General features: G+C 43.2%; 1 protein-coding gene across 2 annotated transcripts in view; it reads left to right on the top strand.

Moving 5' to 3' along the window:
* The window catches only part of acap1 (ArfGAP with coiled-coil, ankyrin repeat and PH domains 1), a 205,037-nt gene extending 191,085 nt beyond the window's left edge, over positions 1-13,952 (top strand). The window contains exons 19-23 of one of the 2 annotated variants that reach the window (XM_028798404.2): positions 1,107-1,297; positions 1,381-1,490; positions 4,033-4,143; positions 4,234-4,298; positions 12,620-13,952. In XM_028798404.2, coding sequence (XP_028654237.2) covers positions 1,107-1,297; positions 1,381-1,490; positions 4,033-4,143; positions 4,234-4,298; positions 12,620-12,720 — 578 coding nt within the window. In that variant the 3' untranslated portion in view covers positions 12,721-13,952. Of the gene's footprint in view, positions 1-1,106; positions 1,298-1,380; positions 1,491-4,032; positions 4,144-4,233; positions 4,650-12,619 lie in introns of those variants that run through there. The other variant, XM_028798403.2, reaches the window with a different exon arrangement.
* Positions 13,953-16,157: the final 2,205 nt, after the last annotated feature.

Consider the following 16,157-nt stretch of genomic DNA (forward strand, 5'->3'; position numbering starts at 1 on the left):
ATGTCCAAACCAACGCAATCTCACCACTCTGACTTTGTCTCCCAACTGTCCAATTTACCACATGATAGAATCATATTAAATCTGAACACTCAAAACTCCAAGGGGAAGACCCTCCACTCTAATCAAATAAAATCTGGACGCTTGAAACTCAAAAGGGGGAATACACGCTCCGGTCTAATGTTATCAAATTTGAACGCTTGAAATTCCAAGGAGGAACACCACAAGGCCTGTGATGCAATGACACTTAATAAACGTAGACTCTTGAAACTCCCCATGGGACGGCACTCTCTGATAATGTTTCATCGACACGGCCTTGTCCTCGTGTTGAACGATGGCAACTATAGACTCCAAAGGTAGCCTGTAGGTAGAAGCAAACTGAAGTATCTTATGCCTGCACTAATGAAGCAGTAAAACCCACCTGAGGAATCACAAACACCTGTAACACTACGTGTCCTAAGCATTATGGTGCCCGGAAATGGGGGGGACATGTAGAAGAAGTTTTGTCATTTTTAAATGGCGTGACTGAAATGTATTCAAGTAGCCTTAAATTAAAGTCTGCAGTGTGCACTGTAATGACATCTGAATTGTTTGATTTGTAATTTTAAACTGTGGAGCAGGGGGGTAAATGAAGGAAAAATGTGTCTTTGTCCCACACATGGAGGGCACTGCATAACCTGACAAGTCTTTGGATGGTGGTTTTGGGGGCCAGAGTACAAGGAGAAAAATCCACACAGACAATGAAAGAGAAAGACGATGCAAACTCCACAGCGGCAGTGACTGGGATGGGTTTTGAACTCGTAACGCAGGGGGTGCAATGGTAGCGCTGCTGCCACTCAGTAAGGAGATCATGGTGTCACGTCTTGGGTCCTCCCTGCGTGGAGAGTGCTTTGAGTAGTGAGAAAAACTATATAAATGTAAACAATTATTATTATTTTATTAGCAGCGCTGGCCCTCAAACCACCATATCCTCAAATGGTACATGAAATATAGGAGCGGGATATAAATATTGAAGCAAAGTAACCTAATCATACACCTTAGCCCATGTGACACCCTCATAGCAACTGCCTGAGTTACACACTTCCATCTTGTCAATCTTTTCTTCTCAGATATTGATGATGACTTTATGGATGACAAGGACAATGACCTGAGTGCCCTTCACCCTGGTGCCCTGCTGTACCGTGCTGCAGCTATGCAGAATTTCCCCGTTATGGCTGATGCTCTGGCACATGGGGCAGATGTCAACTGGGTCAACAACAACGAGGGGAATCGCACCCCGCTTATCCAGGCCGTGTCTGTGGTATGGAACTGCTGCCAGTGGAACTGCTCTTTGTCTGATTTGCTCACAGCTGAGCACAATGTTTTTCTTACCCTTTGTCCTAGGACTCCTTGGTGGCCTGCGAGTTCCTCCTTCAGAATGGGGCAAACGTAAATCAGAAAGACTCTTTGGGACATTCCCCCTTGCATCATGCCACTATCCTGGGACACACTGGGTGAGTCTACAAACAGAACACACATACAATTTGTCGATCAATTACAATATTTCTCATATTTTGAAAAGCATAGTTAATAACGCATTCTTTACCTGAGGTGTGAAATTAACCCTTAAACCGCCGGAACCGGCTATAGTCAGTTCCCAATGCAATTTGCCAGGATGCCGAAGCCAAGTACAGTGCATGCGGAAAGTATTCACAGCGCATAACTTTTTCCACATTTTGTTATGTTACAGCCTTATTCCAAAATGGATTAAATTCATTTTTTTCATCAGAATTCTACATACAACACCCCATAATGACAACATGAAAAAAGTTTACTTGAGGTTTTTGCAAATTTATTAAAAATAAAAAAACTGAGAAATCACAAGTACATACATATTCACAGCCTTTGCTCAATACTTTGTTGGTGCACCTTTGGCAGCAATTACAGCCTCAAGTCTTTTTGAATATGATGCCACAAGCTTGGCACGCCTATCCTTGGCCAGTTTCGACCATTCCTCTTTGCAGCACCTCTCAAGCTCCATCAGGTTGGATGGGAAGCGTTGGTGCACAGCCATTTTAAGATCTCTCCAGAGATGTTCAATCGGATTCAAGTCTGGGCTCTGGCTGGGCCACTCAAGGACGTTCACAGAGTTGTTCTGAAGCCACTCCTTTGATATCTTGGCTGTGTGCTTAGGGTCGTTGTCCTGCTGAAAGATGAACCGTTGCCCCAGTCTGAGGTCAAGAGCGCTCTGGAGCAGGTTTTCATCCAGGATGTCTCTGTACATTGCTGCAGTCATCTTTCCCTTTATCCTGACTAGTCTCCCAGTCCCTGCCGCTGAAAAACATCCCCACAGCATGACGCTGCCACCACCATGCTTCACTGTAGGGATGGTATTGGCCTGGTGATGAGCGGTGCCTGGTTTCCTCCAAACATGACGCCTGGCATTCCAACCAAAGAGTTCAATCTTTGTCTCATCAGACCAGAGAATTTTCTTTCTCATGGTCTGAGAGTCCTTCAGGTGCCTTTTGGCAAACTCCAGGTGGGCTGCCATGTGCCTTTTACTAAGGAGTGGCTTCCGTCTGGCTACTCTACCATACAGGCCTGATTGGTGGATTGCTGCAGAGATGGATGTCCTTCTGGAAGGCTCTCCTCACTCCACAGAGGACCTCTGGAGCTCTGACAGAGTGACCATCGGGTTCTTGGTCACCTCCCTGACTAAGGCCCTTCTCCCCCGATCACTCAGTTTAGATGGCCGGCCAGCTCTAGGAAGAGTCCTGGTGGTTTTGAACTTCTTCCACTTACGGATGATGGAGGCCACTGTGCTCATTGGGACCTTCAAAGCAGCAGAAATTTTTCTGTAACCTTCCCCAGATTTGTGCCTCGAGACAATCCTGTCTCAGAGGTCTACAGACAATTCCTTTGACTTCATGTTTGGTTTGTGCTCTGACATGAACTGTCAACTGTGGGACCTTATATAGACAGGTGTGTGCCTTTCCAAATCATGTCCAATCAACTGAATTTACCACAGGTGGACTCCAATTAAGCAGCAGAAACATCTCAAGGATGATCAGGGGAAGCAGGATGCACCTGAGCTCAATTTTGAGCTTCATGGCAAAGGCTGTGAATACTTATGTACATGTGCTTTCTCAATTGTTTTATTTTTAATAAATTTGCAAAAATCTCAAGTAAACTTTTTTCACGTTGTCATTATGGGGTGTTGTGTGTAGAATTCTGAGGAAAAAAATGAATTTAATCCATTTTGGAATAAGGCTGTAACATAACAAAATGTGGAAAAAGTGATGCGCTGTCAGTACTTTCAGGATGCACTGTATATTCGGCAAAGTACATTACTTGAACGCCACAACTGGATAAAGTCGATTTCCAGTGCAAGCTGGAAGCACACCGAAGCCGAGTATATGCGGTGACGTACATTCATTGAACTCTGCAACCGGCTATAGTCGTGTCTCAGTGCAATTCACCAACGCGCCGCAGCTGATCAGTCAGTGCCGTACATTCGTTGAGCAGCCAGCTCATGACCACTGCAGCCTCACTGTCTCTGGGATTGAGCCACTGCATTAGACTGGCCTGCCAGCATTGGCCTCTGTGTGTTTGCATGCAGCCAGTTCAGCGCAGTTAGCTCAGTGATTTACTGAATTTCATCAATGGCGTCAGTTGCATCTTGTACATATAATAATTGATTGTTGCAGTAGTTTTTTAAATAGTTTTTACAGTTCATTGGCAGTGTGTAAAATGATCAGTGTTGAAGTAATTGTGATGCTCTTTGCATGAAAAATATTTGTGTTCCATTAAAATTTCACATTTTCTTTGTGAATTGTGACGTTTACTTAAAAAGTGCAGCAAAAAAGTATTTGGCGTCTGGGGGTGCAGTAACCCCCAAGTATGTGGCAGTTTAAGGGTTAATGCAAGCTTCCATAAGCTTGCTGCCATGTCATTTCTATGAAACCGACTTGTTAACTTCTAGTGTTGTTACCTCTTCACTTCTCCTTGTAGTTCCTTGAAGGTTTTGCAGACTCATTTCTAGCTGTTTGTTTGCAGGTTGGTTTGCTTGTTCCTGAAGAGGGGTGCAGATCAGCAGGCACGTGATGAAAATGGCAAGGACCCCCTGACCATCGCCATTGATAACGCCAATGCAGACATTGTTACCTTGTGAGTTGAAGCTTACTTAGCTTTCAGAATTTGAAACTGGCTGTGATCGCATTGCCGTGCTTACCCACTTCTTTCCTTCTTCACTCACAGGCTTCGTCTGGCCAAGATGAAAGAGGAGATGATGCAGGAGACAGAAGGCATTTACGGTCAACCAGGTCAATGCGGGGATCACAGAGAGTCAATTCCTTCTGAGGGACAACAAAGAAAAAGCTTTCAGGCACTTATGTCCCAGTTAGCAGGGTGGGCAACGGGGAGTTCTACAGAATAGGCCAGGGAATGGCAGAGATACGCCACAAATCACAGGAGTCATCACTCTCTTTAGCACAGTTGGATAGTTTGTAATATACTTGACTTAGCGCACGGCAGAGGGCAGCATTCACTATTTAATACCAAGTGAGGTATAAATAATATTCTCAGTGGGCACAGTGCATCACTTTAGGGGGTCATTACTGTGGTACAGATATTTTAAGCCAGTAATGAATAGAGAAGGGGGTCTGTAGTGCTGTTTTCTTGTGTTCAGGGTCCTAGGGTGACTCTGTTCTCTTTAAGTTATTTATTATACTGACCTTATCCAAAAGGTCTCAAATCCCATACTTTTATCACACTATCAGGGTTGACCGCCATTGTAGTTTAGCACTTCAGAGAAACATATTTATTCATGTATTGTACATAGATAGTAGTTTAGTCTTCAAATAGTTTAAAATGTGCCATAAGCAACAAGCAAATTGAACGTGTGGTGTTTGCAAACAACCTGATAGTGCTAGGAGATGCATAAACTTAGAGTTACAGTCAATTCTCTCCTTAGTCAGCTCATTGTCAGCATAGGGCCAGGTAGACATATGGCCGCTTAGAGAGACGTGGTCTTCTCCTCCATGGATGGAAGAATGGCAGTGAGAGAGAGAGTTTCTTTGTTACCTCTGTCTTTATCTTCCTTTATGTCCCTGCCAAACCACTGGGATATGCAGACATACCAGTCCTATTCAGGCACATCTCAGTCCTTCGACGACTCCCCGCTTCATACCAGTTCTTGTTTCAGCACAACTCAGTCCCATTCCATTCCCAGCTAGATTGCCCTTTCATCTCAGCCCACCTGTGTTCCCCTAGGCTAGCTGACCAGTACATTTCTGCTTTGGAATTTCAGCTAGTGGCTCCCCTCAGACTAAGGTCATATCTGGTAAATGGACTGGCCTAAACATTTATATTATAGACATTAGTAATAAAAAAAGAAAAAATGTATATTATAGATATTAGTCTAAGTTACAAGTTTATTTAGTGTCATCTCCAGAAGGGGATTTCAGTTTTAACAGTCAGCCAGGCAGGGGACTCAAACCTGACCACTAAAGTGGACAATGTTACAGATTCGGTAATGGGGTGCCACACTATTGTCAGAAGACTATTGTGGAAGACTATAGGTATATAGATAGAGATAGATACTGTATTGATGTTGATCAGAGCAGAGCTCTTCAATGAAATGCACTCAATCAGAGCCAAGAAGTTCAATGTCCTGAAAATTGGCCACCATTTTGAACAAATCTGGTAACATGATTCCAGAGCCTCCATACATTTATTACTGCATTTGTTGGGGACTCGCGGAAGCACTGCTGTATTTTCGGTGATGCCAATGTAGAACTAGAACATGGAGAAGGTAGACGGTAGGAGCTGAGAAGATGGACGCCCGTTCTCAAATGTAGAACGATACGCTTTTTGATCCTCCAGTTTGCTATTCTCACTCATTTGACCAACACGCTGGTTTATAATAAAAGACCGGGTAATGGTGAAGATTTACAAACTGGTCTTTATTTATCAAAACAGTCTGCTTATTTTGCACTTGTGGTGCCACTATTGTGCTAGTTTTTGACCCCAATTACAATGGCCACCAATAACACAATCTTTCCTGTCCTTTGTATTATCCATTTTATTCTCAGCACCATCATGGAAGTGCAGTAGCCCACTCCAAAAGTAAGAGGTGCAGGGCAAGATGTTTACCTGGGATCAATGTTCCCTCTAAGGAGTAGCATATAGTGAGCAAAAAACATTGTTTATGAGCGACATTTTGTTTAAGCCAAAAATTTATGAGCACCAACTCCGACGGTCGGAGTGAGCGATCGTGCGATAAGTACGAGCGACGCCGTCGGAATGAGCGATCGTGCGTTAAGTATGAGCGACGCTCTGAATTTGTGTGAGCGATTGCTCACGCGCTCAGCTTAGAGGGAACATTGCCTGGTATGCCCGTCTACTGCAGGCACCACAGGCTAAAACAAACAAAATCAGCCCACCAGGGCATGTTGAGCATTTGGTGAAAAGAAGGACGTACAAACCCTACTAATTTACTGCCCTGTGCAGGGGGGGTCCCATCTCTACCAGCCTCCATGACCCCATACTGGAATGAGAGGTTTCACAAAATGCACTGGCAGATACAGTTCCGTGCAAAGGTTTGGACACCCCTGACCAAAAGACATATCTTGTTGACATTTGAAGAAAAAAAAATACAAATAGTGATCTACATTTTCAGTCATCAAACAAATTGTAATTGTTCATTAACATATTCATGAAATTGCTATCATTTTAGTTTGTTGGCTGTTGAAGTTGTATTTATCGTTTTTACTGTCAACAAATTAGGTAATTTGGTCAGAGGCTTCAAACTTTTGCATAGAAGTATTGACAGATTTTTTAAAATAAAATATCTGCTAACTGGCCACTTTATTAGGTACATCTTTCCAACAGCCTGCATTTTTTGAGGTATGAACCAAGCAAACTGCTAGAAGCATTCCTTTGGGATTTCGGCTCATGTTAACTCAAATAGCATCAGGCAGTTTCTGTCACACTTACGAGTCTCCTCTTCTTCCTCATCCCAAAGGTGCTTCATTGATTTGAGACCCATGGATTTGAAATACCACTGGAGTAATTTAAAGTCACTGTGACGTTAGTGACATGTAAAGGTAGACTCGGTCATTACAGGACGCTGTGACTTTCACTGATACGTAGTTGGTATTAGGCAGCCCAATAAGTGCTAAGGAGACCACATTACCACCATCAGTCAAAACCATTGACAAGGTTAGGATGGAACCGTAAATTTATGCTATTTATTTGAAATATTGATCCTTCTATCTACATATCATATACAGTTCATGCATCTTGGCCATTCTAAAAGTTGGATGATCAAAGAACTAGACCTCTTGACCAAGTTAGTATGCTTTATGTATTGACGTCTTTGGTGGTTTGAGGAGGAGGCTCTTAGTGAGCTTGAGCAGCCGTGCCTAATAAAGTGGCAGCGGGGTGTATATGCATTATACAGTGCTGTCAGAACACCTTCACTGTTTCCACTTTAGCATTTTGGGGTATTAAGTGTGGGACAAAAATGAAGTAAATGATTTTAGTAAAAGGCTGCAACATAACAAAATGTGAAAAAAGTGGAGTGTGTGAGTACTTCCTTAAAGTAAGGCACTGTAAAACATTAATGGTGATAAGATTGTAGCAAGGCTACATAGCTTGTCAGGCGGGTTGGCCTTCTGGACTGTTCATCACTATTGTCTATGAATAGCCCTTCAGGCACTTTTGTGGACCACCAAGTGGTGGGAGGATCCCGCCAGGTAAATATTCCAGCTGCCAGTTGTATATAGCTCACTATATAAAAAAAGATGTACGCTGCATCAAGTTTAGAGTATATAGTGAGCTAGCATTCTGCTGAAGCTTGGGGTCAGGAAATGTTCAAATAGCCATTCCTGAAAGTTCTGTACTTGAGACTTCAACTGAATTCATTTTGTATGTTACAATGCTGATGTTGTTGAAGTTAATAAACAGTGTGAAGAATCCCCTAGAAGAGGGGCCGAGGACCGAATATGTTAATGCTATTTTATCCTTTAAATATCGTCCACTTCCCTCTCAGTGGTGTAGTAATCACGTCCCGTATCGGGCGATTGTTACAGAGTGGTGCCCTCTCTGAGGAAGTATAAGAAGCATATGTCATATTTTGGTTCCCTTTAGCCCTTCGCTTAAAAACAAGTTAAATCATTCATGATGTCTTCAGGGTAAGTGGGGCAGGCGATTGCCCGGCCGCGTGACTCCTTGTGTGAAGAAGTGGAAGCCGGTAGCCGCCACGTTACAGTGAGGGCACATTGAGCTGTCCGAGAGAGAGCGAGCCTGCTTCAATCGATGTAGCCGAGTGATTCGCCTGTACCTGATGAGGCGGATAACGAAGACGCTCCGCCCCTACTTGGTTGTTATAGTAACATGACGCCGGCAACTGGCAGCTGGAATATTTACTGGGCAGGATCCTCCCAGCAGTTGGTCGTCCACAAAAGTACCTGAAGGGCTATTCGTAGACACCCTCCCAGCCACACTATATACTGACGGGCAGATTAGAAGGCCAACCCGCCTGACAAGTTATGTAGCCTTGCTACAAGATAATAATAATTAATTAATAATAATTCTTTGCATTTATATAGTGCTTTTCTCACTACTCAAAGCGCTCAGCAATTGCAGGGTAAGGGCTTTGCTCAAGGGCCCAACAGAGCAGAGTCCCTACTGGCATTTACGGGATTCGAACCGGCAACCTTCTGATTGCCAGTGCAGATCCCTAACCTCAGATGGCATAGTGCTTAGCACTGCTGCCGTGCTCAGATATCTTTGTGGGTCTCACTTCAGGTACACTGATTTTCCTGCCATATTCCCAGAGACATGCAGGGTGGGTTTAATTGGCCTTGTGCCCGATGCTAAATGCATGGACTCCACCCCACGTGATCCTGCATTTCAGAATATATTCAGTTATTACAGTAAAGGTGCCAAGGAGGCATCTTGTGCCCGGTCGTCTGTGGGGTGTTTGCATATTGTGTGTTTAGCTAATGGGAGACTCCAAACTGGCCATGTTTGGATGTGTGTGTGTTAGTGTGTTCACTCTGTGCAGCAAGGATAGACGAACCCACCCTATGAGCCTGAATCAGGTCAAGCAGGTCTGAGGGGGTTATGCTATGTAATGGTCAGTCTGCTAGAGCCCACAGTTGTGAAAGTGGTCAAGGAACCATCAGCTACCTACGTGTACAGAGCAGCGTCATTTGTCACGAGCAAACATGGGACAGAATTAGAGTGCTGGAGGACGTGAAAAGAGTGAGTCAAGTGTTGATTGGCTAGAGTGCCAGAGCGTCTGGGGGCAAGAGTATGTGCAGATGTAGTGTACAGCTCGGCATATAAGGGGGCAACATGTAAGCCAGCGGTTTCCAAGCTCAGAGCTGGGGGACCTCCGTGGCTGCAGGTGTTATTTCAACCATCTTCACAATCGGTGCTTTAATCGCATTGTTGTGTTATCCGGTCTACAATCTTTCTAAGAAATTCATAAATATTTGCTCAATCTTTACATGCTTGCATTTTGCAAGAGCCATTTGTTATTTAGTTAGGTTATGTTAAGTTGATAGACGTATTTTCTTAGTTGTGTTGAAATGTTTGCCTATATATTAGTGCATAGTCAATGCGAGGGTCTATTATAACCCCTACAAGTTAAATTGAAAATGGAATATTCTAATTATGTTCTCCCCGTGTCTGCGTGGGTTTCCTCCGGCGCTCTGGTTTCCTCCCACAGTCCAAAGACATGCTGGTTAGGTGGATTGGTGATTCTAAATTGGCCCTAGTGTGTGCCTGGTGTGTGTTTGTGTGTGTCCTACGGTGGGTTGGCACCCTGCCCAGGATTGGTTCCTGCCTTGTGCCCTGTGTTGGCTGGGATTGGCTCCAGCAGACCCCCGTGACCCTGTGTTTGGATTCAACGGGTTGGACAATGGATGGATGGATATTCTAATTATTTCTTGTCATTCTGACTGCAGACAATTTCAGTTTATGATCGGACTTGCACTTATTAAGGCATGGAGGGCAAACAGCTTCAGACCGTACTGATGTATTAAACGTATTGAGGTACGAAAGTTTGCCATTGAAAACGTTTAAACAGAGAAAGTCAGTGAAGTTTAACAAGAGAAAGCTAAGATTGTAACGACACAGAGAAGAAACCTTTTTTCCCTTTTTATTCTGCCTGTGTAATAACTATTTTCTAATTTTTTGTGATTTGTTCCTTGTTAAATTTTCCCTACATTTTTACGTTTTGGACTGAGACGTTGCTTTTGTTACACTCCTGTTTGACTCCTGCCTTGGCAGTGCAGTGGCTGATCGACTTTGGGAGCCTAGAAAAGACACAGCTACACATTTCTATTGCCATTTTATTTTTAATTCACCCTTTTCTACAGATATTGCTCCTGGTAATTGTTTCTAAATGCTGATGGTTACCAGTGGGAGTGTAAATGGCACTGAATGCTAAAGTTAAACAGCAACTTCACTGCTAACTTTTATATGTCGGCTCATTAAGAAAAGTTTCCTACCGATGAGCAGACCAGTCAAGATGGCACTGAAGTCATTTAGTACTCCGGTGAATTTAAAAAAAAATGGCAAAGAAAATGTAAGCATTTAATGTTTTGGCAAAAATACAAGTCATTTTAGCAAAAGAGAACCAAAAAGAAAACCTTACTAAACAATGAGGCACTGATTCTGGAAGTGGTTGGCATAAAAACCTGCAGCCACAAGACACTGACCTAAGGTATGGCTTTGAAAATGAGATTTATGGGATGTTGGAAGAGTGAAACTTGATAAGTGCATATGAAAAAAACCAGAAGGAACATTTTAGAAGTTATGTGGAGTAGTTAGGACCCCGCAAGTGACATGATGACGGGCAGCGTGTCCGGTTGAACTGCAAAGGGCCAGGTGGCTTCATGACTCCAAGAGCTCTGATATGGCGGTGTAGTAAAGTGCAAGAATGTCTCTTAAAGGAGGTAGTTTGATGACAAAGTTAGGGTGGCCTCCACCCCACACTCCGATGGCTTCCATGTGGACATTGCATTCATCGGTTTAAAGGCTTGCCCAAGATCAGTGAGGTCCACAAAAAGATTGGCAGGTTTTTATGTTGTGGCATTTACAACTCTTAATAGAAGCAGTGCAGATTCACTCTCAGCTCTGCACCATTTTACCAAGAATTCTAAATGAAGTTGCGTTGCTTAAAAACTTCCCATGAATTGTATTTTGTGTACATTGAGAAATGAACGGGCCTTCATTTTATAAGGTGACCCCTAGCAGCAGTCGCTTTCTAAAACAATTAATACGAGTCCAAAGCTCAGCTTTGCCCAGCTGTACTTGCCAGCTTATTGTCTTGTTTTGGATGGTGTCTTGTCTGCTTATTGCTCTTTCTGTTTGTCTCCTTGTGCTCTCGAGACGTCCCTGCTGATCCAAATGGCACTTGCCAGCTTTGTGTAGCTGTCGGCCATCTGCTTTCAATCAGGTAAACAAGCTTGGCTTTAGTTACTTGAATATTCTAACAAACACTGAGACTTGTGAATACCTCGGTTAACGTAGAGGGCGTGGGATTGGAGAACAGGGGAGCAAAGGCAACGGCGATGGGCGTTTGCTCTCTTTGTCTTTAATGTCTCACTTTGGTGTGCCCATATCAGCTCACCCATCACTGTTAAAGCAATCTGAGGTCACTTCCAACTACTTAATAATAGTTATTAAAATAAATCAAAAGTGTGCAGTTTTGTACAAAGTCCTCAAATAAATGACCGAGAGCTCTAAGAGCCCATCCTGGTCACCTCCCTGTGTGCGGTTTGCACATTCACCCCACTGGTCAGGTGGGATTTCCACACACACTGTTAGAAGTTGGGTTATTTGGAAAGTTTAAATCGTCTGTGTATGAATGAGTTGACAACTTTGTTGATTTAAAGTTGCTGCCAGGCTAGTCTCCAAATCCTGCATCCATTACATTGGATTCAGTAAAGGGACAGATGAAGAAGTGCACCTAAAAATGGCATGTCCATGCCCTTCTCCATCATACCAAGACAGTTATGACAATACTCCACACTAATGTTTGTTTATATGTGTATTTATATGTCTAGTAATATTTTGTTATGACATGCAGACTGCCAAGAAATATTTTGAGACTTTAACAACCAGGAGATGACTGAGAAACAAAAAATCCAAGTCATGAGAATACCAGAGAAGCTAAAAGAAGAACAAGTAATCAGAACCAAACGGCAAAATGAAAATCAAAAGTCAGATTCAGGCGAAGGTCGTAGCCAAAACATAAAAATCCTAACGCAGCGGAATACTCGGAAAGAAATCCTCTGCAGAATAAATTAAAGTGTGGATGGATGACATCAACGTGATAAAAGTGGTCATGGTGTTCTTTCTTTACGCAACACGGTTTTTAAGGTCCCAAGGTGTTAATGGAAGTTTACTTTTATATCACAAAACAAAACATGAAGATAATAAGAGAAATGGTATCCTCATGGTTAAAAAACCCAAAGTAGACTAAAATACACATATAAACAAATGTGAATACACACAGAGGCTCTATGAGAGCGGAGTCTGGGCACACAATCCCTCTTCAGCTGTAACCCTGATGTCACTGCAACTGCAACTGCATTTTCTAATTTCTTTTTTCTTTATCACACAGGTGATGAAACATATCATGATATTTTCCGAGATTTTTCGCATATGGCCTCCAACAATCCGGAGAAGCTGAACCGAAGAAGTGGTGACATGAAGACCCTGTAATCTGGGCACAGTAAAGAAGCACATGGGCCAGAAAGTAAAGATCCTTTCTTGGAGTAGATAATGTCTGTAACTTAATTTTTTGGATTAGAGGAAGCCAAATACCAATTAATCTTACTTCTTGCACAGGGCAGCCAATGAATGAAGAAATGAATTATTCCTCCAAAATGTATGAGAACATTTCAAATACATATGTATGTACACATAGCAGCACCTCCATGTACAGTATGCTGTATTAACACAAGAGGCCGACTGCTCACAAGCAGCTAGTGAGCGCTCAACATTTTCCTCTTGCAGAGCATCAAGCCCCCGAGCTGCCTAATTTAATGGTGTCCAGCCTACTACGGCGGACCCAAGGCAACAGTCCACCCTCGATGTGATGGCAGCCTGAATATTTCATTTCAGGAAAATTTCTGATTTCCATACTGCCCCATGTTTGTGTTTCTGCTGCTTTACCCACCGCTTTATTGGCACTTGTCTGCTTCCAAGTTGACAAAGTCGGCTTTCTGGTTTGATTTGTAACAAAATGAAACTTGGCGTGATCACACTGATTCACAAAGTGAGAACTGAAGGAACAAAGTTGTTTAATGGTGTGTTCTGCTGTAAAATATGCAAGCCACACCTCGGTAGGATGAGTTTACATTTATTCACTTAGTTATGTTTGGCCTCATTTGTAAGTTGCTTTCAATATACTGAGTAAGCATCAGCCCGGAGCCTGTTATGAAAAGTGTGAAGCTAGAAAATAAAAGAGCTCTAAATCAAAGTGAACAACACAAGACTCGTTAATCTGCTCTTAGCTACCAAGAACCTCACATCAAAGCCATTATCAAGTTCAAATCAATCTGAGTTTTAGTCAGTATACCTGAAATACAATGAAACGCTTTTGATGCTAATCCCGCCAGTGCAGAAAAACTGAACCGGCAGAGAAAACAAGGTGCGGGGAGCAAGAGCATGACACGTCATCACTGGAGTAGTGATAAATAGACGAGAGCACCAAATGAAAATACCACACGCAACTGGCACTCAGTGATGCGGAACTGGATAAGTAAATTAAAAAATGAATAGATGGAAGTATAAACTTAAAAGCTCGTACTAAATGGAAAATGTAACTGCCATTCAGTGTGGCTGAGAAACAAAGGGACTGGAGGTGAAGGCGGTTCAGTCCTGACAGCTTAACTCAGTATGAGCACGAGGATGTGAGTATGTACTGTATATCAATAATCTCCACACACACACACATATATATATATATATATACAGTATATGTGTCCATGTATCGCACACTCAAATTGCACTTGAATCCAATATTTTGTATTTGGCCACGTTAGCTGCAAAAATAGTCGTATGTTTCTTGTAGCTTGGTCTCATTGCAGCATAACTGCACAAGCTGACTGGAATGAGCGCAAGTTATTAGGAAAATATCCATTTCCTTTTGAGTTACTCTAACTTATTGAAAAATATGTAATATGTCCATGTGTGCAATTATATAACTATAACATTCTCCAAACCTTTTAATCCACTTTAAAGTCATGGGTGGACTGTGTGTTATTTATACATCTGTGTGTTGCAAACACACTCTATACTGTACATTGAAAGGAAAACGGGGGAAAAAAATTCTGAGGGTTAGGGACCCACAATAGGCGCTGAACAAAAGGTTTGGTGTAATGCCTTAAACAAAATAAACTTATGAGGTTCTGTTCACCTCACAACCTGCTGCAGTAATGAACAGCAAGTCCCAGTGGGGGGTTTGTTTATGGAAGGTGGGTACCAGAAGGGCTGTGGCTTCATGGGTGAGGGAAGTGACCTCCTCGGGCTGCTGCCGTTTTCTCATTCTAAGTCTCGCTGTGACCACTTTTCTGACTATACAAACCCACACACACACCCCAAGGCAATTTACAACTACAGGACTGTAAAGTACAAATACATATTTGTGTGTGTGTATGTGTACACTAGGGGGTTACCCCCTGCTCGCTTCACTCGCCAACCCCTCTGGCCAGACACTTCGCGTCTTTGCCGCTCACGTTGTGAAGAGGGGGGCTGAACGCACCCCAAAGAGACGCGGTCGCTCCTCTGAAACCCCCTCTTAAACGGTGATACAATGGGAAACAAGTACAGTTTTTTTTACCTCCTCTTTGCTCGATCAGCTGCTGCTGCTGCTGTGCCGCGTGATCTCCATCTCGTGCTGCGATTCAAACATTTAAAAGCCTGTACAGCAGCTGTCCCACTCTTTGTATTTTATTTCCAGCCCCAGGCGTGGTTAAATCTCTTGGCACAAATTCTCGTCTTGCGGGATGTGAGTTCTTGATAATTTTAAAAACGGAATAAGAATCTGAAAATCTAACAACATCACATTAATGTTCAATAAATTCTGAAAAGAATGATACCAAACATATATATGTAGGTTTTAAAATAAGCCCGATTTAAAGCGTGACATAAAAACATCACATAAAATCATTGTACTTTTAGGTTTAGGATTTTATATATATAGAGAGAGAGAGAAAGAGTAGATATATACAGTACATGATACAGTATTTGCCAAATAATACAAAAAGTACAAGACACGTGTTTTGCCTTATTGCGGCTCATTTAGCGTACGCACTTTTTTCCTCCTGTTACGTGGACCGAGCCCTGGATGTCAGCACTACTGAGGTGATGCCTCTGACGCTGTGCCATGGCCGCTGGTTCGCTTATGTGGCAGGGTGAAGATCGGAGTTTTACATTCTTTCAAGTCTGTATCGCAGTCTGATTATTAGGTGGTTACCTACCAGGCAAAACTTATAAGGGAACCAGCCACCATAGCACAGCAGCACATACTGTACCACCTATCTATGAGTTGCTTCTTGCAACTGAGAGGACGTGGCGGATGTTTGCTGACCAACCACAAGTGTTACCCGGTAGGTAACCACCTAATAATCAGATTACAATTCAGACTTCTTAAAAGTACATTATATATAATTACACACACACACACATACATATTGTGGAGGATGCCCAGGGCCCTTGCCCAACCGGGACTCCTCCACACTGGAAGGATCAGGGTAGCAAGTGTGGCAAGAACATTACCTCCCCCGGAACGCTAGATGGCAGCCTGCCCCCCCAGAGTTGCATTGGTACCTGGGACTCCCGCAGGGCTTCATGGGAGTGGGAGTTCGGGCCGCCCTGTGGGGATCTGTGGGTGCCGCTGGGTGCTGCAGCTGAGATAGGAGGTATTGAGCCTTGGAGAGCAGCTCTTCCACCACAGCAGTATTCCAAGAGCCAGAGTTGAGGGGGGGGGGGGGGGGGTTGAGGAGGAAGAGGATGATGATGAAGCTTGATGAGGAGGAGTGGAGGAGAAAAAAAAGGACTGAGAGGCAAATACAAAATAAGAAAGCAAAAAAGGAGTGTATTTGGGCTTCAGGAGTGTATCAAGTGTGCTTACTGGACTTGTGCCTCTAGCGTCT

The sequence above is a fragment of the Erpetoichthys calabaricus genome, chromosome 3 (assembly GCF_900747795.2).
Source record: "Erpetoichthys calabaricus chromosome 3, fErpCal1.3, whole genome shotgun sequence".
Classification (NCBI taxonomy): domain Eukaryota; kingdom Metazoa; phylum Chordata; class Cladistia; order Polypteriformes; family Polypteridae; genus Erpetoichthys; species Erpetoichthys calabaricus.